This window comes from Sphaerodactylus townsendi, linkage group LG03 (genome assembly GCF_021028975.2).
Source record: "Sphaerodactylus townsendi isolate TG3544 linkage group LG03, MPM_Stown_v2.3, whole genome shotgun sequence".
In the NCBI taxonomy this organism is placed as follows: Eukaryota; Metazoa; Chordata; class Lepidosauria; order Squamata; family Sphaerodactylidae; genus Sphaerodactylus; species Sphaerodactylus townsendi.
The window spans coordinates 5,576,051-5,600,736 of record NC_059427.1 but is presented as its reverse complement, the minus strand read 5'-3'; the positions used below and the strand labels follow the sequence as shown (position 1 = coordinate 5,600,736).

The 24,686-nt window shown below is 44.2% G+C and overlaps 2 protein-coding genes across 3 annotated transcripts in view; both read left to right on the top strand.

Annotated features, from left to right (window-relative positions):
• The first annotated feature begins 1,727 nt into the window (after positions 1 to 1,727).
• Positions 1,728 to 24,686, top strand: part of LOC125428587 (zinc finger protein 883-like) — a 1,608,225-nt gene continuing 1,585,266 nt past the window's right edge. Inside the window, exons 1-4 of one of the 2 annotated variants that reach the window (XM_048488956.1) lie at positions 1,728 to 1,879; positions 5,021 to 5,062; positions 5,148 to 5,187; positions 5,802 to 6,334. In XM_048488956.1, the coding sequence (XP_048344913.1) occupies positions 5,912 to 6,334 (423 nt within the window). In that variant the 5' untranslated portion in view covers positions 1,728 to 1,879; positions 5,021 to 5,062; positions 5,148 to 5,187; positions 5,802 to 5,911. Of the gene's footprint in view, positions 1,880 to 5,020; positions 5,188 to 5,801; positions 6,335 to 24,686 lie in introns of both variants that reach the window. The other variant, XM_048488952.1, reaches the window with a different exon arrangement.
• The window catches only part of LOC125429248 (oocyte zinc finger protein XlCOF6-like), a 36,698-nt gene continuing 18,661 nt past the window's right edge, over positions 6,650 to 24,686 (top strand). Inside the window, exons 1-5 of the mRNA XM_048490185.1 lie at positions 6,650 to 6,743; positions 9,208 to 9,278; positions 12,003 to 12,129; positions 13,308 to 13,438; positions 14,177 to 14,876. Coding sequence (XP_048346142.1) covers positions 6,650 to 6,743; positions 9,208 to 9,278; positions 12,003 to 12,129; positions 13,308 to 13,438; positions 14,177 to 14,876 — 1,123 coding nt within the window. The remainder of the gene's footprint in view (positions 6,744 to 9,207; positions 9,279 to 12,002; positions 12,130 to 13,307; positions 13,439 to 14,176; positions 14,877 to 24,686) is intronic.

Here is a 24,686-nt window from a genome sequence, read left to right as displayed (position 1 = left end):
AGTCACCATCACATTATAGAACATCCCCCAACTCACAAATCTGAACACAGCAATGGGCCATGCCACACAGCAGAAATAATTTTTGGAAAACATTTTCAAAATGCTTTCAAAATGTTTTATTACTGCTATGAAAACATTTCATGGTGTTGTATCCAGTCCCCCCAATTGGGGGGGGGGGGGGTAATAGCATCACTTTCAATGTTATTTAAACTGGGGACCCCAGATTCTCCCTTTAAGGTGGATTTAAAAGGAGAATCTGGGCTCCCTAGTTTAAACAAGTGATGCTGGAATCCACCCACAAACTGCATCATTTTCAATGGTGTTCAAATTAAGGAGCCCAGATTCTCTCTCTTTAAATCCATGCCGCATAAGAGGGTAGGATTTAATAATAACAACAACAACAACAACAAACAACAACAGCAATACCACCACCACCACCACCACCTTTATTAGGCATTGAGAGAATAAAGAAAGAAAGAAAAAACAAGCATTGGTGGGAAGGGGAGGAATTTAAAAAAAAAAGAGAATCTGGGGAAATTTAGGGGTGCTCTGTTGTCAGGGTGCAATTATTAAGATAGCAGCACCAAACATTCAGGAGTATCTTCGTGAAGACCCTACTGATGATACCATCCAGATTTGGTGAAGTTCTGGGTTCCCAGGGGGGGTCCAAAGTTATGGACCCTCAACGGTGTAGCCACCATCTCCTATTAGCTCCCATTGGAAACAATGGGGGATGGGGACACTCCCTTTGGGAGTTCATAACTTTGGACTCCCTAAACCAAACCTCACCAAACCTGGGTGATATCATCAGGAGAGTCTCCCAAAACATCCCTGAAATTTTGGTGCTGCTAGCCTAAAATACACGCCCCCTGCAGGCCAAAAATGGAAAAAACACTGAAAAAACAAAATCCTCCAAAAATGAACCTGCAATTTTGTCGCCCACCACAAGGTGGCGCCCAGGGCAGATGCCCACTTTGCCCAATGGGAGGAACGCCTCTGGTTCCTGGCATGGTTCCCAGAACCTGGTGGGCAGCAATCCAGAGGACAAGGGTGGCCTTCAATGATCTCAAGTTCTTGCTAACACTCTGTGCAGTCACCGGATTTCAATGATCCCTAAATGGACCAGGTGTCCTCCTTGAGCTTTCTAGCATCTCAGATCTATTTCCACCAACGGACCTCCAAATTTTTGGTTGGATCTAACGAGGAGGGATTCCTCATTTCTAGGCGGAAATAAACTTCCCAGAAGCAGAAAGGAGCCTCCACTGCCAGCTTCCCCCACCCCCCACACTCCTTTGGGGCTCCCAGACTCCCAGTGAATCTGCACCAGGGATCGGGGGGCTGAATCCGGCTCGGGGAGAGGCAGGCAAGGCAGAATTCCCTGCTTACAGAGGAAATTCAGGGCTTGGCTGGAGGCGGGGCGTTCTCCCCCTTCCCCAAATGTTTCCACCAGCAACTTTCTCTCTTCTAGTTCTCCTGGTCTTCCCCAAAGCACAGGCAAAGAAAGAAGGGGGGGGGGGGGAGAGAAGCGGAATGGGGGCTCTGCTTTATATTTCTGAGGGAGGGGGCAGTTCCTCTCTTCGGCTGGTCGTCCCCTCCCCCCAATGGCTGTCTCGGTCTCCGCTCCCGGAAACTTAGGCCAGTGAGTTCGACATCCTAGACGAGGGTTCGCCATGGAATGAGACCCAGCCCCCTCCCTTCATGGCAGAGCCCTTCCGAATGATTGACATTTGCAGGATGGGTGGGAGGCTCCGGTTGGTTTCTGCGGGTTTGGAGTCAAGGAGGTCCCCTCTTCCCTTTGCAGTCAATGCCTGTGCAAAGGAGGCGCATTGAGACGCGACTGAGTCTGCAGAGGACATCCCGAGCAAAGAACTCCGAGGGGGTAAGAGGAGGGAAGAGATGCCTCCGGGGCAGTGGTGGGATCCAAAAATTTTAGTAACAGGTCTCATGGTGTGGGATTCAAACAGTGGCGTCGCGCCAATGGGGCTGACGGGGCACGACGGGGGGGCATGGCCGGGCATTCCGGGAGGGGCATTCATACTCTCTGTTACTGTAAAAAATAGTCTCTAATTTCCAGCTGGTATCTTTCGTCCACAATTTAAACTCATTATAGCAAGTCCTATCATCTACCGCCAATGTCAATCCATTCTCTAATTGACTGCCTGTCAAATACTTAATACTTTCAAATACTTAATTTGTTTCTAGAAATCAAAAGAAGGATACTTTCCTTAAACAAGGAACTTGACCATATTTCTGAAATATGTTTTTAAAACAGCTAACAGGAGAATTATCCCGCTCTACCTTCAATCAGCCACATAGGAAACAACAGGACTTTATGATTTTTGGACCCAATGGGAATTTCTAACGAAAAGCAGACCCAACCCCCTCGGCACACACAAATAATTAGTAACCTAATTTCGAACTGGTGAGAACCTGTTGATCCCACTCCTGCTCCGTCTAAACCTCCCGTGCCTCCTCCCTCACAGGAGAAACCACGAGGGAAACCTCGCGATCCCCACTGCTGAAATTAAGGGAAACCTTCATTGCTGAAGGGGGACATAATAAGCCCGAGAGAGAATCCACGGTCCAAACGAGATACGGGTCGGTGGGGGTGCCAGGAGCCATTTCCTGCCTCCCCCTCACCTCAAAGGAGTGAAAGATTTGACTTTTCCGGGCTGCTGCAGGAATTGCTGGGAGCTATCTGATGAGCTGAACAGAGCTTGAGAAGGGAGGAGAAATGTAGGACCAGGGTCTGTCAGGCAGGACCCAAAGCATAATGAAAAGAAGGGGGGCACAGTGAGGCTTCTCCCAGTTCATAGACAACCTTGTGCCTGAAAGTCCCCCAAAGAAAGTGGACCTGGGAAATTAAGGCCTGTAAGAAACATGAATAGGAAAGGGACCTTCTACCCCTTGTGATGGAACAGTAAAACTAGCAAAATCACACATGACTGTGAAAAGCATCTTTGCCTTTTGATCTCCTGGAGGGAGGACAGGAACTATGCAGAGGTGCTAGGATGAAACTTCAAAGCCCTAAGTTACCTCGGGTGGGTCTGAACAGAGTTTTCTGGGAAAGGGAAACAAAGGTTTTGGAATTCCATCTTGAGACGGGTCAGAGAAGCGATCTTCTGGGCCAAGTGTTCCTGTAGCCGACAAGAACCAAAGGGGATATGACCACCTAAGCAATCCCTTTAACTGCATCTAAGTTTTATTTCTTTGTTTTCTGTTTTTCAATAAAGAAAAGCATCTTTTCATGGGCTGTTAAGAGAAGCACCTCTTGGCTAGAGGTCCTAAGAGATCCATTAAGAAGCATATACAGCTGGTCAATTTCTCTGTTGATTTATGTTTATTTCTTTGTTTTGAACTTTTAGAATAAATCTTTTTGAGAAATCAGCTGTCTGGAGTTAGGAGGGCATGACCCAGGACCGAGGAGAGATAAGAGTGGCTCTCCTGCTTAATCTCAGCCTACCGCCATACCCCTTTATAGTGGAGAGGGCACTGATGGATCAAGGCTGAGATGGGGGAAGAGATTTGGGGAGGAAGCCCCCGCTCCTTGGCAGAAAAGACTGAAGGCCCCTGTGTGGCATGCTGAGGAGACATCAGTCTCTGACCTGATTCATACAAGCATAGACAGTGAACTCACCTTTGTCCTTGCAGTGTTAGCTTTCTATGTGTGGGGACTTTTCCATGAATCAAAAAACATTTTGGAGTTACCAAATTCAAGTTTGGCATCTTCCACCTGTCCCCTTGAGCTAGACTATCCAGTTTTAGTACCTGATTTGTGGCTATTGACATGATATATAATTTTACAGTAAATTTGGAGTGATCCAAGAAAGAAATTGTAAGGATCCCTGATTTGGAATCCTCATTTCACACTGTAGTGGCACTAGAAAGCAGCAAATTCCTAATTTTTGTAGTGCAGTCTGCGGTTATAGACCGAACCTGTGATTTGATAGTGAATTTAGGGTGACCTGATGTAAAAATCATAAAGGTCCATGAGGCCCCAGGCTTTGGAATTCTGTTTTTGCAGCACCATGAAGCAGTGAGTGCCTGATTTTTGTGGTGCTACCTATAGACTAAGACATGATTAACAGTATGACAGTAGTTTTGTTTTGATGTAAAGTCAGGAAGAGGATCCGATGTCTGAATTTTCTCCTGATCCCTTTGGTACCCAGCTTGAAGTGGTGTGGTTAAGAGTGATGGACTTTCATCTGGAGGACCGGGTTCCACTCCTGCAAATGAAACCTGCTAGGTGACCTTAGGCCAATCACAGATCTTTCCACGTTCTTTCAGCCCCACCTATCTCATAAGGTGCCTCTTGGGAGGGAGGAAGAGAGGGTAATTGTAAGCTGCTTTGAGACTCATTATGGAAAATTGCCAACAAATTATTTAGAAGGCAGATATGCCAAAATACCAGCTGAACAACGAATTTGTATCTGCAAACAGGAAGTAGAGGATTTACCTCATTATGTTCTGAACTGCCCCCTGTACGCAGAGCCTAGGGCTAAGTTTTTGAATAGTTTTATATCCCTGTCCCAGGTATATTATGACTCAGACAAATTATACCTTCTCCTTGCGGATTTGGATCCCTATATATCCTATAGGGTTGGCCTATTCGCCTTGGCAGCTACAAAGATTCGCTCCAACAATGTAATAAAGCAAATGACCAAACCTAAACTGGTTTAAGTTAGGTGGGAATACAATTCAGACATATTGTAGGGGGGAAAGTGAAAGATTTAGTGTTCAATGATGGATTTTTAGTGCATTTTTTTTCCTTTTTTTTTCTTACCTGTTGGAATAACAAGTTGGCTCAGAAGTTGTAATGTAACAATATTGTAATACTGTAATGGCCTATGGCTTTCAATAAAATTGATGATGATGATGATGATGTCATTATGGAAAAGATAAATGAGGTATAACAACCTTGTCTTCTTCTTCTCCTTTTTTTCTCGTCCTCCTCCTTCTTCTCTTCTTCCTTCTCCTCCTCCCTCCCCCCTCCTCATTTTACTCCCGTTCCCCTCTGTAGAGCACTCAAAAGGTGTGAGTTGGAGGGAAGGAGACTTTCTAGGTATGCAGAAAAGGTTGGGAATTGTAAAGGAAGGAACTCCCCCCACCATCCAAACCCACCCCTGACCATGCTTCTCATCCTCTAGGAGCAATGGAAGATGGAAATTAATTGAGCATTATTTAAAGGTGAGAGAAATGACAAAGGAGGAGAGGGCTTGGAGACGGTGGGCACCTTCTCACTCTAACTCCCTTCCAATCCAGGATAGCAAGAGTTATTCAAGGCCCTTGGTCTCCAAATCTGCTATGCCAAAGGATTTGTAAAGGATCTGTTCCTAAAGAGACTGACTTCTTCTTCACCCCCTCACACACAAACAACCCCCCCACTCAAGATTGCTTGAAGGCAGAGTCCCTGATTTCTATTCTAAAACTACACATTAATATTATTAATTGGCCATTTGTGTGTGTTGTAATGGCTGCTGTGAATACTTTGTATGGATGTTATAGGAATCTTCCCAGAGTGATTGGAGAGCCTGAAGCAGCCTGTCTCCAACCTTGGAAGAACTCCAGCCTTTTAGTAAAACTGCACATTAATATTTGAAGGCTGCAAGAAACTTCTGAAAAGAAAGAACAAAGGCAAGGTTGTGGCATTGTTAAAGAAGCACAGAAAGTTATTTTTTCCCAAAGAACCAAGAGACATATCTTTAAAAGCTGAATATGTAATACAGCAAAATATTACAAAGCACAAGGGGCAGGTTTGTTCTCATGCACCAAGTATCACAATTCTTTTTGTTTATTTGCAGCATTTTGCCCTCTGCTGCCCCCCACCCCCAATGAAGGAGCCTGTCATCACAGCCAAGTGAGTAAAGGAATCGTTTCACAGTCAAAGGCAACCCAATTGAACGGGAAGGAGATGGAAGAACAGGACCCAGAAGGACCTGAACCTGGTAAGAAAGCAAGGAAAGACCTCCATCCCATCCAAGCTGGAAGTGGCATTGAATTCTGGGAGAGAGTTGTGCCAGAGATGTGGGATCAGGAGCTCATGAACACAGAAGCATTTTGCCGACGCTTCCAGCAGTTCCACTACCATGAGGCTGATGGGCCCCGAGAGGTTTGCAGCCAACTCCATGGACTTTGCAACCACTGGCTGAGGCCAGAGAAGCACTCCAAGAAGCAGATCCTGGACCTGGTGATCCTGGAGCAGTTTTTGACCATCCTGCCCCAAGAAATTCAGGGCTGGGTCAGAGGATGCAGTCCAGAGACCAGTTCCCAGGCGGTGGCCCTAGCCGAAGGTTTCCTCCTGAGTCAGGCAGAGGAGGAAAGGCAGGCAGAACAGGTGAGGGCTTTTCTTTTCAGGTATGTCCAATCCAAGCAATGATATCTGATTTTCTTCTAAAGCTTCCTTGCCCAGTATTTGTCCAAGTGTTTATAATCAAAATGGGATACTTAACAAGCTGCTTCAGGAGCCATTTCTAGGAAATTTCTTACCCCTCCAGATAATTCATCATTGTTGAAAGAAATACCTACCAGGTCAGCTGATAGATATGTGCAGAATCTGGGAGTGGGGCAGGATTAATTCTCTGGTGTTTTCTGTCCTGTCTCTTAACTGTCTCCTTCCCTTCTGTTTTAGATATGGGGTCCATCTGTGAAAATGGGAGTTGAGTTCTCTGAGATGGAGAGAGCTCAGTTGGAAGAACGGCGACATGCCCAGGGACAGGAGCATGCTCAAGATACCCTCTCACATGGTAAGGATTCATTGTACCTGGGTGGGTTTGGGGCACCCAGTGCATGTTATGGGTAGAGAGTTCTGGTCACAAAAAATCAAAATGCTTCTTCACACAACTTGTAACACTAAATCTTATATTTTGATAACAAAGAGGGCCATATCTTTGGATGCATAAATCTGGCGACTGGAGTTGGGAAAGGGCAAGATGGAGCTTTCTACAAACCTGAAAATGACCCCATGTTTGCAGAAAAATCTGAAATAAAAAAAATACACTGGGTTGTTTTAAAAACCCAAACCTGATAAAAATGTTCATCTGTAGCTGTAAGCAGCATAGTCCATCAGTGTCTGTTGCTTGGCAACTACAGCCTTCCAAGGCTTAGTTCTGTTAGTCACAGGCAGGAGCCTTTCCAGGCCTTTTTTGACCTTTCAGAAAAGACTGTTTGAATCCATTACTCCATGTGCTAAACTCTGGAGGAGCAGAAAATAAACTTTCTTCATCTTCAACATGAGATCCCTTCACATATTTAAACGTAGCTATCAGGTCACCCCTTAACTTTCTCTTCTCCAAACTAAACATACCCAGCTCCCTAACTTGTGAGGCAGATAAAAGGTAGGCTGGTGAATGGCTGAGAGGGACAGAATCAGGCAGTGGAAGGGAAATGGATATGGGGTTTCTAGGCTGAGAGGAAGAGAAAATAATGTGGGGAATGTATGGGAAAGTGAGGTGCAATCCCACAAGTTCGTGAGGATTCCATATCATGCAAATGAGACTGATGTGGCCACACAACTGAACCACAGCTTTCATTGATAGAAATTGCTTAATATACAGGAGCAGATAAAGATGGGTCGGCTGTGCGGAGATAGTATTGCTGACTCCAGGTCAGGAAATCCCTAGAGATTTGAGGTGTGGACACAGGGAGGGAATTCAGAAGGGCATAATGCCATAGACCCATGGTGGCGAACCTTTGGCACTCCAGATGTTATGGACTACAATTCCCACCAGCCCTTCCCAGCATGGCCAATTGGCCATGCTAGCAGGGGCTGATGGGAATTGTAGTCCATATCATCTGGAGTGCCAAAGGTTTGCCACCACTGCCATAGACTCTGTTCTCCAGGAGAATTAGGATTGCAACCTGAGTGTTGCCTAGAGATCACCTGGAATTAAATCTGCTATCTAGATGACGGAGATCAATTCCCTTGGAGAAAATGGCTTCTCTGGAAGATGCTCTCTGTAACGCTATACCCTACTGATGTCACTTCCCTCTCCAAATCTTGCCCCACAAAGGCTTCACCCCCAAATCTTCAAAAATTTATGAACTTGGATCTGGCAACCCTACAGGGACAACTGATCTCTGTAACTGGGTGTTCGGTTATGATTGCTGGAGATCTCTAGGCCCCACCTGAAAGTTGGCAACCATAGAAAAAAGCAGGAAAAGAGATGCCATGGGGACTTTCAGGAAACAGAAAGAGTAAATAGTGGAGGAGCGGGAAATGAGATGCCTCTCACAAGTCCTTGTGGGTTGCCATTTGTGTTCACTTTTTGTGATGCCCAAACAAGAGGATTGGATAAATTCATGGAGGCAATTTCTCACACTGATTAAAATATTCATATCTCACCTTTTTCCATGACTCAAGGTGGTTCGAAAGAAAAGGTTGAGAAAGCTTGGCTGAGCTCTTCAATCTTGTGAATAAATGGAGCCTGCGCATTCTGCAGAGCGTGCTCCAAAAGTTGCTGGATGGTAGCAAGAAACTTTGTTTTGTTCTCATTCTTTTCAGGGCATCTGTGCTGCAGGAAATAGGATGGTGGTCTAGTCTGGCATCCCTAGCACTGTTGGGGAATGGTTTATTTATTTATTTATTTATTACTTAGACTTTTATACCGCCCCATCCCCGAAGGGCTCTGGGCGGTGTACAACACAAAAATATAAATTAAGTTACTAAAACCATTAAAACAGCGATAGCAATAAAAAGAGGCGTCCGCCTCTTTGAGGTGGATGTGATGTCACGTTGTGATGTCTGTTTGAGGTGGATGTGATGTCACGTTATCTTGCATCTGAATGAAAACCCAGATGTAAAATTAGTGGGGTTCAGTAGATCCTCTGGAAACTAACTGCTATTTCCCTGAGTCTGCAGATGTACTAAAGTCTCATGAGGGGTTTTAGTCAGGTAAGGTGCCATGCAATGTCCTTTTGCCTCTCTTTTTCTTTCATCAGCTTGGACTCAAGGGCATATGCAAGATCCCAGCTAGTGGGAGAAAAACACATCAGCAGAATTTATACACACACACACCCCGGCTGATGGGCTCCAAGTGCTTCCTTTCTGCCTCTTCCACAACTTACTAGAAAGTGTGACAATTTTTGAGGGTACATAGGGCAAGGTATCACAGCCCTGGGAACAAGGCTGCGTGAAGCATGTTTCATACAAGCAAACAGAACAGCAAGTGTATGCTATTACCCTATTTTCCACTTTTCTTTCCCTTGCAGGTAATGAAGACATAGTGTCATTCTGTTCTCTTGGCGGAGGCGTGAAAACATCAGCTGCTCTTCCAGTCCAGGTAGGGGAGATGAGCAAAGAGAGGCCTAGGTCTCCCCTCCTTTTTTCAGGAGTCTTTTCTTCTACAGTTGGAACTGAGGGGCCCAGGCATGAGGCACTGAACACCACTCAACAATAGCTACATCCCAGAGTATTAAAAGAACTGGCCAAAGTAATTTCAGAACCCCTTGCAATAATCTTTGACAATTCCTGGAGATCAGAAGAAGTCCCAGTAGACTGGAGGAGGGCTAATGTTGTTCACATGTTCAAGAAGCAAAAAAAGAGGACCCAGACAATTATTGCCAGTCAGCCTGATGTCAATACCCAAAAAGATTCTAGAACAGATCATTAAATAGACAATCTGTAAGCACTTAGAAGAGAATGCTGTGATCACTAAAAATCAACATGAATTTCTCAGCAAGTCATGCCAGTCTAATGTTATCTCTTTTTTTTTGATAGAGTAATAAGTTTGGTAGACAAAGGGAATGCTATGGATGTACCATACCTTGATATCAATAAGGCCTTTGAAAAGGTCCTCCATGACATTCTTGAAGCAAACTAGTAAAATGTGGGCTGGACAAGGATACTGTTAGCTGGATTTCTAATTGGTTGACTGACCAAACCCAAAGGGTGCTCACCAATGGCTCATCTTCATCCTAGAGAGAAATGACTAGTGTGGTGCCTCAGGGTTCTGTCCTGGGCCCAGTACTATTCAATATTTTTATCAGTGCTGTGGATGATGGAATAGAGGGCATGTTAATCAAATTTGCAGATGACACCTAATTAGGCGGGGTAGCTAATACCCTGGAGGACAGAGTCAGAATTCAAAATGACCTGGACTGATTAGAGAGCTGGGCCAAAACTAACAAAATGAATTTCAACAGAGATAAATATAAGATGTTCACTTTGGCAGAAAAAATGAAATGCACAGATATAGAATGCGTGTCACCTGGCTTGACAACAATATGTGTAAAAGGAATCTGGCAGTCTTAGTAGGCCACAACTGAACATGGGTCAGCAGTGTGATGTGGCAGCCAGGGAAGCCAATGCAACTCTTGGCTGCCTCACTTGGAATATAATGTCTAGATCAAGGCATTGAAGGGCAGCTTCTCACAGCTGGAGCCTGCAGAACTTGTTCTCCCACATTTTATGGCATTTCACCACCATTGCCGGGTTTTATGGCTAAATATATGAGTAATTTAATCAATCCACATCTCCGTAGATATTTTATGCTTGCTCGGCTTAATGTGCTACCGACTGCCCAAACAAGAGGCAGATATCATGGCATCCCACAGGAGAACAGGACTTGTTCCTGTGCAGCGGGCCTACCCGAAACAACTGAACACGTGCTCCTTCATTGTAAAGATTTGGCAGTCTATCGGTTGCTTTTTTCTTGAGGCCATCTTGAAGAAATTTTCAGTGAGATCAGACAAGGAAATAGTTTCATACTTGCTTAGTGACCATCATCCCCACACTACTGAATCAGTTGCCAGGTTTTTAACAAAGGCACTTGGATCAAGAGTGAAACCTTTGTGTAAATTTTAGTCAATTGGTTTTAACATAATTTGTATTTTACCACTCTTTATATGCCATTAAAGGTTTTGTATTTGTTTGTCTAGATCAAGGGATGTAATAGTACCTCTCTATTCTGCATTGGTCAAACCTCATCCGGAATACTTTGTCCAGTTCTGGGCACCACTATTCAGGAGGGATATTGACAAGCAAAAGTGGGTCCAGATGAGGGTGACTAAAATGGTAAAAGGCCTGGATTTCATGCCTAAAAGGAGCGGCTTAGGGAGTTAGGTATGTATAGTCTGGAGAAGAGGAGGCGAAGGGGGGGACATGATAGCCATGCTTAAATATTTGAAGGGATGTCATGTTAAAGAGGGAACTAGCTTGTTTCAGAGATAAGGACAAAGAGTATTGGATTCAAGGTGTCAGAAAAAAGATTCCACCTAATCAGGAAGAACTCCCTGACAGCAAGGGCTGTTTGACAGTGGAATACACTGTCTCAGAGTATGGTGGAGTCTTCTTTTTTGGAGGTTTTTACACAGAGGCTGGATGATCATCAATCAGGAGTCCTTTGATTGAGAATTCCTGCATGGCAGGGGGTTGACCTGATGGTCTCTTGTGGTCTCTTCCAACTGTACAATTCTATGATTTATTTACTGTGGTCAATTACCAGAACATATAAAAGATGCAAGAATACATAACATGAATACAATTACATATAACGGTTAGTATAAATATGATAATTATACAATTAAGGATGACTGAGTCATAGAAATGTAAATAATCATGTTAAAAAGATTCCCCAGAGGATTTAATTTGATCTCTCTTTATTTTAGATGCCATCCACCCAAATTTGGCCATTTCACATATCTCCCGGTTCTTATCTGCAAGCAAATTAGAAATATGTAAGCTAAAATTATGTGCTTCATATGAGGTTCTGAAATCTGATTATACGTCTTACAGTTGAAGATAACATGTTCTTTGGTCTCTATGCTTCCATCGCAACAGGGACATAGTTGCTTTTCTAACTGAATTTTTTAAATATCAGCCTTCAAGAACTGCAGAGGACAATGTGTCATCATACAATAATATGAAGGCTCTCCTACATTCATGATTTGATAGACTATATACAGCACTCATTGTATACACACTGAGCTTTGTAAGAGGCACCCTCCTAGAACATCCATCTCTGTCTGGCAATACCTCTTATGAGGAAATCTTCCTTTTCTTTCAGTCTGCAGTTTCCTTTGAGGAGGTGGCTGTGTATTTCACGGAGTCAGAGTGGGCCCTGCTACATCCGAACCAAAGAGCTCTCTGCAGGGAAGTCATGCTGGAGAATTACAGCAGTGTGGCCTGTCTGGGTAAGAATTTTTCATAGGTGGCAAAGGGGCAAACTGCTACCTTTGGCATGATGAATAAATCAAAATCTTGAACATCAATCCTTTATTTTGAGGCCTGAACCTCTGCTTGCTTCCTTTTTGATGCCTGAAGCTGATGGGATGACAGTGAAAGCAATATTCAGTTTGGGCAGGCATAGCAACCCAAGTCGCCTGGCTTGCTCAAAGCAACTGAGGTCAGTGTTGTGGCCATCATCCAAGGCAGAGAGTGTCCTGCCTGAAACCAATGTGGAACTGAGAAACCCTCAAAAAGATTCTCAGTCACCAACCATTAGAACACACTTGTCCTCCAAATGAGATTATGGTCATCCCCTCTGACTGTGATCTGGAATGGATCCATCTCCCTTGCACTGGTAGGGGATTGTGGACTTTAATCTTAACCAGGTATCCATTCTCCCAGAAAAAATCTTCCATGGATTTCTTTCCTTCCCCACATAAGAACAGTCACTTTTTCTCTCTTTCTATCTGTGCCAAAGGAGCCAGGAGTGTAAGAGAGACTAGGACAGAAACAGAGAAAGGTCTGACATCCAAAGAAACTCTGGAGAGTTTTTCAAGAGGATGTGAAGAGAATACTTCATTCCCAGATGAGCTGGTTGCTAGTGAGTATCCTTCAAGGTTCTGTCAATGAATAGCCCCAGAGGATTTCTGCTTCACTTCTTAGCAACACTTAGGCTCATTCCGCACATGCAGAATAATGCACTTTCAAACTGCTTTCAGTGCTCTTTAAAGCTGTGCAGAATGGCAAAATCCACTTGCAAACAGTTGTGAAAGTGGTTTGAAAACGCATTATTTTGCGTGTGCGGAAGGGGCCTTAGTTTGGGAGAATCACAAAGCCTTCTGGGAAAGTAGGGAGAGGGGCTTTCTGGGGACTGATATCTGGGAGGCTGTGAAGCTTCTTCAGAGCTTAACCTCAGTTGTGACTATTGAGGGGTGGCTGTATTGTTAAATATTGGATTTTCCAGGGAAATTTCTTGGGGGGTGTTACTTAAGAACAGCCAAACTGGAAGAGGCCAAAGTGTATTTTAATGTCTTCAAAAAACAGCAGGAAAAAGCCAAATAAATCTTTGGCATTTGTATGGAACTTCAAGGGAAGATCAGACCTTCCCCTGTGTGTTTTAATGGGACCTGTATTTTTATTCCAGCTGGAGATGAGCAGTGGAATAAGAAGGATGAGGGAGTGCATCGGCTATTGTCAGGTAAAATCAAGAAGGGAGATTTGAAAGGAAGCATCAAGAATCAAGACAGACCGAAGAGGCAGAAAAGAAGTCATGTGGTCAGGAAGAGGGATAAATGCATTCCTGGCCAAGGGCAGGAATTCCGTGGTCTAATCCACATGGTGGACGAAGCATATAAGTGCTTGGGATGTGGAATGAACTTCTCAGATAAAACCCAATATGAGATCCATTTGCAAATGCACAATGGAAAGAAGACCCATCGATGCTTGCAGTGTGGAAAAAGGTTCCTTCACAGAGCGGAATTCTTTAGGCATCAAAGAACACATACAGAAGAGAAACCTTATAGGTGCTCAGACTGTGGCAAAGGCTTCTCAAAAAAATCAGACTTTCTTCACCACCAAAAGATTCATTCAGGAGAGAAGCCATTTTTCTCCATGGAAATTGGAATGACCTTCTCAGGTAGAAGAACACATAAGGTACATTTTCTCAAGCACAGGATTATGAACACACATAAATGCTTTCGTTGTGGAAAATACTTCAGATACAGATCACAGCTCCTTGTACACCAAAGAATACACACAGGGGAACAACCTTTTGAATGCTCACAGTGTGACAAAAGATTCAGTCGGAGTGGCAATCTTCAACAGCATCAAAAAACCCATACAGGAGAGAAATCTTTTCAATGCTCAGAGTGCAGACAGAGATTCAGTCATATTAATCATCTTCAGGATCATCAAAGAACCCACACAGGGGAGAAACCATTTGAATGCTCAGAGTGTGGAAAGAGATTCAGTCAAAGAAGCAGTCTTCAAAAACATCAAAGAACCCATACAGGGGAAAAACCTTTTCAGTGCTCAGAGTGTGGAAAGAGATTCAATCAGAGAGGACATCTTCAACAGCATCAAAGAACCCACACAGCAGAGAAACCATTTGAATGCTCAGAGTGTGGAAAGAGATTCAGTCAGAGTAGCGGTCTTCAACATCATGTAAGAACTCACACAAATGAGAGACCATTTGAATGCTCAGAATGTGGGAAAAGATTCAGTCTCAGTGGGAATCTTCAACAGCATCAAAGAACCCACACGGGGGCAAAACCTTTCGAATGCTCAGACTGCGGAAAAAGATTCAGTCACAGTAGCAATCTTGCACGGCATCTAACAGTGCACACAAAGGAGAGACCTTTTGAATGCTTGGAGTGTGGAAAGAGTTTCACTCAAGCTAATTCACTTCAACAGCATCAAAGAACCCATACTGGGGAGAAACCATTTGAATGCTCAGAGTGTGAACGGAGATTCCGTCACAGTAGCGGTCTCCGACATCATCAAAGAACTCACACAAAGGAGAGACCTTTTGGATGCTCAGAGTGTGGAAAGAGATTCAGACAGAGTAGCCATCTTCAACAGCATCAAAGAACCCATACAGGGGAGAAACCTTTTGAATGTTCAGAGTGTGAAAAGAGATTCAATCACAGAGGCAGTCTTCTGCAGCATCAAAGAACTCACACAGGGGAGAAACCTTTTGAATGCTCAGAGTGTGGTAAGGGATTCAGTAATAGTGGCCACCTTCAAAGCCACCAAAGAACCCATACAGGGGAAAAACCTTTTGCATGCTCAGAATGTGGAAAGAGATTCAGTCACAGTGGCAGTCTTCAACTGCATCGAAGAACCCACACAAGGGAGAAACCGTTTGAATGCAATGAGTGTGGCAAGAGATTCAGTAGCATTGGCAGCGTTCAACAGCATCAAAAAACCCACACGGGAGAAAAACCCTTCCAATGCTTAGAATGTGAAAAGAGATTCAGTAGGAGTGGCCATCTTCAACAACATCTAAGAACCCATACGGGGGAGAAGCCTTTTGAGTGCTCAAAGTGTGGAAAGAGATTCAATTGCAGTGGCAGTCTTCAACAGCATGAAGTAACACACACAGGGGAAAAACCTTTTGAGTGCTCAGAATGTGGAAAGAGATTTTGTTACAGAGGCACTCTTCTGCAGCATCAAAGAACCCACACAGGGGAGAAACCTTTTGAATGCTCAGTGTGTGGAAAGAAATTCAGCCACAGAAGCAGTTTTCGACAACATCGAAGAACCCACACAGGAGAGAAACCTTTTGAATGCTATGAGTGTGGAAAGGGATTCAATCACAGTGGTCACCTTCAACGGCATCAAAGAATCCACACTGGGGAAAAACCATTTGAATGCTCAGATTGTGGTAAGAGATTCAATTGCAGTGGCAGTCTTCACATTCACCAAAGAACCCACACAGGGGAGAAACCTTTTGAATGCTCAGAGTGTGAAAAGAGATTCAGTTGCAGTGGCAATCTTCAAAAGCATTTAAGAATCCACACAGGGGTGAAAACTTTGAATGCTCAGAGTGTGGAAAGAGATGCAGTAACAAAACTCATGAAAAAAACATACTGGGGAGGAATCTTTTGAATTCTTCGAGTGTAGATAGAGATTCAGTATGAGTAGTAACCTTGCAATCAATTTGAGAATCCACCTAAAAAGTAAATTGTTTGAAGCCTCAGAATGTGGAAAGAGGTTCAGTCGCAGTGTTAGTCTTTTAATGCATGAACAAACCCATACAGGGGAATTTTCTTGTGCATGCTCAGTGTTTGGAAAGACATTCCATCACAGATGCAGTTGTGAATGTTATCGAAGAACCAACACAAAATAGAAACGTTTTGAATGCCTAGTGTAAGGCCCCTGTTCCCTGAAATTTGATCCCCAGTCTTCATTGATTTAAAGGGAAGCCTAAAGTGCGATTGTGGTATCTTTTGAATAGACTTATAGCACATTCCATCTTGGAGGCAAGGCATCCCAAAAGCTTTTACGTACTCCCCTCGACTCCAAAGCAGGTATACAACTATATCTTTAATTCAAAGAATAATTCATCAAAGCAAAATGATCCTCTGAAGATGCCAGCCACAGATGCAGGCGAAACGTCAGGAGAGAATGCTGCTAGAACACGGCCATACAGCCCGGAAACCACACAGCACCCAAAATGAAACCATTTCCAGTTAATGTTCAATCTTCTCTGAGCAATCAAAATAACCCAACAACAATTGAGTCAGGCACATCCAGTGCTTTGAAAACTTCCCCACCTTGGAAAGTTAGGTGCATTTCCAACTTTCCCCCTTAATATTTAGGGAAATTACTTCAAACTGCCCGGTAAAATTCAAATTTTACTCCTTTTTTGGGGTGTGTGTGTGTTCATCGCCTTTATTGAATTATAACATTAAAACAAATGTTATGCCTAATAAAGGTCTTTGAATTGAATTAAAACAAAGTCTTAGATTCCTGTTTACATCCATAAATAAACATTATCTATATACATTAACACTTATAATTAACAGACTTCCAACCTTCATTTCACTAAAGACTTACTGGAAAAGTTTATCTAGATAGAAACCTTACCCACTGTAATATCTTAAAAACCGTTCAACTAATGGCAGAAAGACCTAACTAATTTTATTTGGCAAGGGAAAAAATAAAATTTAAAAACTTATACAATGCTAAAGATAGGGGAGGTTCCAGGGAGTACCTAATCTGTTATTATATTATGAAGCCATGGCTTTTGTGTGGTTGAACGAATGGTTAATGCTAAAGGATAGGTATTTATTGAATTAAGAAGGCCAAAATTCAAACTTTATTTCTTGAACCAATCATAATTATAGGAAAGACCAGTCCCATCCCAAACAATGGGAATTTTGCCCATAAAAGGGGAAGCCCAGGTCCACAAAGTGTGTGCCACTTTCCCCCCATTACCTGGATATCCCTGGAACTGCTTGGAAGGACCCTTTCTGTCTCTCTTGTTGGTCTTCTGCTACATGGACTCTGCAATTCTCAGCTTGTCACTCAACTTGGATCAGGTAGAATTGGCATCTTTGCCTCTTCCCTGCCCTATATTCCCCCATTTTTAGTTTTGTGTGTGTGTATTCATGTATTTGTTTGTGTGTGTATGCATGTATTAGGACTTAAGGAATCAGCCCTTAGGTCCTTGGTATAGATCGTTAACCACTATACTCCTTTTTATTCTATTTTATATCCAATAAAATTACAATAATCACTTTCTCTTTTCATATCTAACCTGACTAGACTACATGCTCCCTGGTAAACACAGACTACACACTTCTTTTTGGAACGCCTTTAAAACAAATTTCCCCTACTCTGGTTCCAGTAATATTCAGAGTAATATTCAGAGTTCAGAAAGAAATTCAGTCACAGTGGTTGTTATGATATCTAAAAACTCACACCAAGGAGAAACCTTTTGAATGCTCAGAATGTGAAAAGGAATTCAGTTCACATAACAAGCTTCAATGGCATCTAGGAACCCACATAGAATAGAAACATTTTGAATGCTCAACGTGTGGGAAAAGATTCAGTCAACATGGCAGTCTTCAAGAGCAGCTAAGAACCCACATGAAAAGGAATCATGATTGCTTAGTCTGGGGAAAAAGCTTTGGTCCCATTACATTTAAAAATAATTTTTCATTTAATATATAAATATGTAGAACAAAATATCAACCTCACAAGTAATTAGCTCCCTACAAAGGGATGGCCTTGTTAGCCTGGGATTCATAGAACAAAAATAGCAACAACAATAACAACTCAGTGTTTAATACTAAAATTTATGGTGATCCAAAAGCAGCAGGTGTTGGAACTACCCAACTGCGGTCTGTCTTAGCCCTGCAAGATGTCGCTTTCAAGAAACCTCGTTCCATTGTGGTTTCTTTTTCTTTTCCAAAAGCTGGTTCCAAAAGCTGCTTGACATACTGAAAGGATTTTAACTATGTATTTTGGGGGAGTGGGGACTGTTGTGGAGACAGAGCAGGGTCACACCAGTGCAGATGCCCACACCACCAGCACAAGGGTTAAATACAGTGGCAGGGCAGACATTTCCACCAGCAGTGTGGCGCAGTCCAACTCTGCAGAGCCTGACTCTGATTTCCCCTCTTCTGTTTTCTGTGCCACCTGAAACCTCTTTGGAAGAGGTGCAACTGCCCCACAGAGCACCATTTCTGGAACTCCCCCCCCCCCACCCCCATGGGAATTGGGCTGTAACTGTGCTGTTTGTTATCTGCTTAACAGAGCCTGTGACATTCTGATAAAGACCCAAGTGTGGGTAATTAAGTATTTGTTGCTCTGCTTTCCTCTCTGTGGTCTCAAGGCCAAGCATTTGGTGCTGGTTCCAGGCTATTTATCTAGCTAGCTATCTTTATAATTGAATTTTAATTTAGTCATAATAATCATACCAAAAACTTATATTAAAAGCCTAGCATAAAAATAGTAAAAACAGAAAATATACTGTAAAATGGGAACTGTATGATAGCGGATGGTGAAAAAAAAAAGGCAGTTTTACCCTTCCCTGGAAAAGTTGTCCCTGGGCGCCATTTCCCCCGATACGCCTCTGCACAGAGGCCAGGGCAAAATGTCTATGAAAAGGGCTCCATCCCGTTTTTATGGCGTGCATTTCCCTTTGTCTTCTGACCCTTTGGCTTCAAGCCTGCAAAATATGCTGTATTTCATCCCTTTGCATAAGAGTTCAGAGGGCCTGACTGGTGGGTAAGAACTCCTGTCATGGAAGGAAGAATGAAGAAACCCCATCACCAATAAGTCTCTTTTAAGAAAGCCAGTCAGCCTGCTCAGAAAATACAGTGGATCGGGTCAGTTTATATAGCATCCTTAGAAATGTACTTTCTGAAAGATCTGACTAATGTGCATAGGATTATGACCTTAAGAAAATCTGTCTGTGTGTATTGTGGCTGTTTGTGAGTGGGTGGGTTTCTTCAACCCTTAAAAGTTGTGAGTAGGTTTCTTCAACCCTTAAAGTTGAAGAAAGCTTTCATGACAGTTTTATATCAGTTTGATGTCACCTAGAAGAGAAGAGTTTGAATTTATACCCTGCCTTTCTCTCCTGTAAGGAGTCTCAGAGTGACTTTCAAATTCCTTTAAGAACATAAGAACTAGCCTGCTGGATCAGACCAGAGTCCATCTAGTCCAGCACTCTGCTACTCGCACCAGGTGCCTATGGGAGCTCACGTGCAGGATGTGATCTCTTCCATCTCCCCACAACATACAGCTTCCTCTCTCCATAACATCCCTGTGAGGCAGGTGGGGCTGGTTCACCCAGCAGGTTTCATGTGGAGGAGCGGGAAAACAAATTGTCAGGGGGTGTGTGTATCTGAGTAGACAAAAGCATTTTTGAAACTCTGCAATCACCAGATATAACCAATCAATGCCTCTTTGATATATGTAACCAGCCTGCTATATGTTGCCACTGCCATCTGTGCATTCTTTCCTTGACCTATACTTAAACTAGGCCATCCCCTGCAACTCCTGTCCTGTGAGAAAAGAGTTGCAACTGTTAACTTGTTTTGGGCAGAAGACCAGGTGACTCCGCTATCTGTTGCTGACCTTGGGGCAGAGGCCTTGGGGTTCCAGAGGCTGCCTCTGCGAAATTGGGAGGGGGCATTTGTTAGGGGATATATGGGTCTGCAAATGCTAGTTTCTTTAGAACTGGCTTTCCCAAGTATGGTGCTTTGATACCTCATCAATAAACACTGCTGATTGATGCTTCAGAGTCCATTTATTGGCTTAAGGTTCCGAGACTTAACACAAATCCTGTTTACCAGCTGAAAGTTTGCCACTCTTGGCCATTACATAACAGTGGCTCCTTAAAGGACACTACATAAACATTATAGCTAACCTTGAAACTTGTAATGCAATTGTAAAAGTGTGAACTCAAAAATAAATCCAATGGGGTGTGTGTGTAGGGGTGTGTGTGTGATCACAGCAGTTTGGTTCCTAGACTGGGTGGGAGTGAGAATTTGCTTTCCAGTGCATGAAGTGGCACTGGTGTAGTTGACACGTCTCCCATTCAGCCTGTCCTGAAGAATGAGCTTCCGCTCTTGTCCCCATGGATGCAGTTGTCTTCAACTGGCAGCGGTTTCATTTTGTGGCACTAATGTCGAATCCCTCTGTTTATTCCTGACTGCTTCGGGTCATGACACAGAGGCATATCTACAATGGGGATATCCAGGGACAAATGTCCCGGGCGGCCACCATTGGGGGCACAGAAAAATTTGAGCTTATTTTTAATTTTTTTGGTATTTTTAGTGTTTTTACTGTGTCAGCCAGCAGGGGGTGCAGTTTTTAGGCTTGCGGCACCAAAATTTCAGGCTATCGTCAGGTGACACTCCTGATGATACCAGCCAAGTTTGGTGAAGTTTGGTTCAGGGGGTCCAAAGTTCTGGACCTCCAAAGGGGTTGTCCCTATCCTCCATTGTTTCCAATGGGAGCTAATAGTAGATGGAGCTACCCTTTTGAGGGTCCATAACTTTGGTCCCCCTGAACCAAACTTCACTAAACCTGGGTGGTTTCATCAGAAGAGTCTCCTGAAGATAGCCTAAAATTTTGGTACTGTTAACTTAAACATTGCTCCCCTGACAGGCATCCTCCAATTTTCCCCAGGTTCTCTCTTCAAATCCACCCCCTTTGGAGTGGATTTAAAGGGAGAATCTGGGCTCCCTAGATTTAAAAAAAACGAAAGTATTGTTGAAGACTTTCACAACCAGATTCAACTGGTTGTTGTGGGTTTTACAGGCTGTGTGGCCATGGTCTGGTAGATCTTGCTCCAAATGTTTTGCCTGCATCTGTGGCTGGCATCTTCAGAGGTGTATCACAGAGAGAAGTCTGTTATAAGAGAAGTCTGGAGACAGTGTATAACTTCTCTCTGTGATACACCTCTGAAGATACCAGTCACAGATACAGGTGAAACATTAGGAACAAGGTCTACCAGACCACGGCCACGCAGCCCGAAAAACCCACACCAACCAACATTGAAAATGATGCTGCTCGGGGGGGGGGGGATCTACCCTGAAACGGCATCACTTTCAACGTTGTTTAAACTAGGGAGCCCTGGGTGTGTTCAGATTTGTGTGTTGGGGCATGTTTTATAATGTGATGGTGACTTTGAGATGACCTGGTGCAAAAAATGTTGTTTGGTCATGGTGGGGGAGGGTGGCTGCCCATATGGGGGGGGGAGCGCAAAACTCAGATTTCACATCAGGCTCCATTTTCCCTAGCTACGCCTCTGTCACGACATCTGGAATTTTGTATCCTTCTCACCATGGGTGTTGCTGTTCTGGACTGGGGAGGAACCTTTGTGCACCTATCTGCATTTCTGACTTGCTAAAGATTCCAAGGCCACACAGCCAGCCATGTGGATCTGGCACTGAATTCCGGGCAGATGCACACAGTTGGTGGAATGGAGAGGTAAAGAGGGTGGAGCCAGGACATTTCCTCCCCTACTCCATCTTATATTCCTTCCTATGTAAATTCAACATCCTTTTTGGGTTGACTAAATGGTATTCAGTAAGACTTTATTTTTTAATGGCTGCCTTCTCTCCCAGCTGCAATATGATCTTTGAAGAAGATTATTTTAAACCCCGCTTTTTAAAAATCTCATGGAGTCTCAAAGGGGCTTATAATTGTTGGAAATGATGGACTTTACACTGTCTCCTGACTCAGTGACAGGGGGGAACGTATCAGTGAGTCAGATAGCTAGAGTGGGTCAAGATACTGGGCACCTTTTCTCCACTGCTCTAACACTATCCCCTTGATGGGTAGATTGCTACTCTTGGGAACTTCCTTCCTTCCTGTTTCTCCTCCACTCTCTTCCTTTGTTGGACACACCCTCCACCTTGCACCGTGTGTGCAGAGATATGTAGACAGAATCTCTCACCATCCAGCTAGATAAGTTAGAAAACCTGTCTCTCTTTTGTTGCAAGCACACATACACATGGGTAATCTTCGCTGTGTTTTGCCTCAATGTACTCTGCTTGTAATGCAAAGATATCTCTTACCAGAGAGAATTACCTTTCCTCCCCGCAACAGGCACCTTCTGAGGTAGGTGAGACTGAGAGAAATCTGAAGGACCTGTGAGTGGCCCAAGGTCACCCAAGCAGGCTTCATATGGAGGAAAGAGGAATCAAAGCCATGTGGAGGAGAGAGGAATCAAAGAATAGAGTTCACCTTTCTTAACCCTGCAAGATGCTTCACCCTACACTATGCTTGGAAGAACTCTCACTTCCATGGAAATCATGTGCTTGCTATAATAACATCTATGCTGAAGATTTAGAGCAAAAAGTTAATTCTTGCAAGATCATAAATGACTACAAATGTTCTGAGGTTAGGAACCAAACCAGTTCTGTTCTTGTTAATACTTCATCAGCTAGTTAGAGAGACTATGCAACTTGTCCAAAGGTCCTTCTGATTGCAGACTGAACAGTAAAACAGATAATGTATTGGGTTCTCTTTTCAGCTATTTTTGCTCCTCACTCAATCGTCCATTATATAGAAGAAGAAGAGGAGGAGGAGTTTGGATTTATATCCCCCCTTTCTCTCCTGGAGGAAACTCAAAAGGGCTGACAATCTCCTTGCCCTTCCCCCCTCACAACAAACACCCTGTGAGGTAGATATGGCTTAGAGAGCTCCGAAAAGCTGTGACTAGCCCAAGGTCTCCCTGCTCGCGTGTGTGGGAGTGCACAGGATAATCTGAATTCCCCAGATAAGCCTCCACAGCTCAGGTGGCAGAGCTGGGAATCAAACCTGGTTCCTCCAGATTAGATACATGATCTCTTAACCTCCTACGCCACTGCTACTCCCATATACCTGTCATGCCACTTATATTAATTCACTCAATAACTTTCCATTCTATCTTTCCAACTTCTGCATTTTTTTCTAATATCCTCATAACTTTGTCCAACAAAGAGAGTGTTAATCAGCCATCTGCTATCAGTGGCTTCAAGAACTATAGGACCTGCATTAATCATGCTAGATAGGCAGTTGGGTCTTCATCCATTCACTGCCTCACTTCAAAGATTCTTCCTAAATTATGCCATTTAGGTACTGCCTCCTTAACTCCTCTAACAAAATATACTCCCCATAATCCTCATTGTGCAGTGTAGAGAAACAGCGCTTGTGCCAACTTGGTGTTTCTCTGTAGAATTCAGCCAAAACAAGTCTTTTGCGCACTGAAACAAACAAAAATAAAAAAAACATATTGCCGTACCCTAAATTCATCAGTTCATACACTTTCAAGCAGTACTGGACGTGTCCAGTTCTTCTTGCAAACTTTGCAGTCTTTTACTACACATGTCTGCAGACGTGACTGTCCACTTATGGATTCCTCAGCGAGATTGTGAGGTCACACCCCCCACATGCCTGCTCCCCCCACCACCACTCCAAGCCACCAGCCAGACTTACGCAGGGCAAAGATGCCAGAATGCTTGGGAAGCAGCAGCCGCTGCTGCTGCCTTGCAGGTCCAGCCCTTGCCTGCCGCCTGGCCTCACTTCCTCCCACCCTGGCAGCAGAGGACAACTTCCCTGCCGAAGCTGCCCTGGTTTCCCCTCCGCTCTCATGAGTGGGAAGCCAACTTGGGACAGTGGGGAGAAGCAGTGTGGGTTGAGGCGGCCTTGGGAGGGGGGCCCTGGCTGCCCCATCCATCATGGCAAGCTGCAGGCTCCAGACAGTTCGGGGGCAGCAGAGGTCTACCAGGTCCAGCTTAGGTGCCAAGGGCTGCCCAGGCTGGTCAGCGCTGGTGGTGCTCTCCTGCAGTGCCTGGGCTGGGACCAGTGGCAGGCCTCTGCCGCCCCCAAGCAGTCTGCCTCCTCCTGGGGGTATCTGGGAAGAACCTACTGCGACTCAAGCTACCCAGGTCAGGGTTAGAGAATTCAGAATGGAGGAGCTCATTAAATGCTCTGAGTGTGAAAAGGGTTTCAGAAACCACTTATGCCTTACTGATCATCAAAGAACCCACACAAGGGATAAACCATCCAAATCCTTGAAGAAAGAAAAGGGGAAGCGAACAGTTCAAACATGTGTCATTGCACAATGATTGCAAGGGAGGGGAGGGGCGAGGGGCCCCTCGCTCCCCTCCCTCTCTCCCATTCCCTTGCATGGCAACCCGTCCCGTCCCTCCCTAACGTTCCTCTTCCTCTGCTAGGGTGGGTTGGCCATGTCCAGGTGGCTGACCCTGGCCCTTTCACTCCCTTCCCTTGCAGGCAAATTATCTAGCTTAAAACACGCTGGGAGGCATGAGCTACATTGTGTTCAAATTTCAGAGCGTTTGGTCCAGCAAACCCCTGGACCCTCCCTCACCTTCCCATTCCTCTGCTAGGGTGGGTGGGCCATGTGTAGATGGCCCGCCCCATCCCTTTCACTCCAGATGGCAGTGGTTTTCAAGGAAGGCATGGTTGTTTCCGTTGTATAAGAGGGTGTTACTTTGATGGCCAGTAGATGGCGCTGTTGCGGAACAGAACTGTGGTTCCAACTGTCACAGGTGTT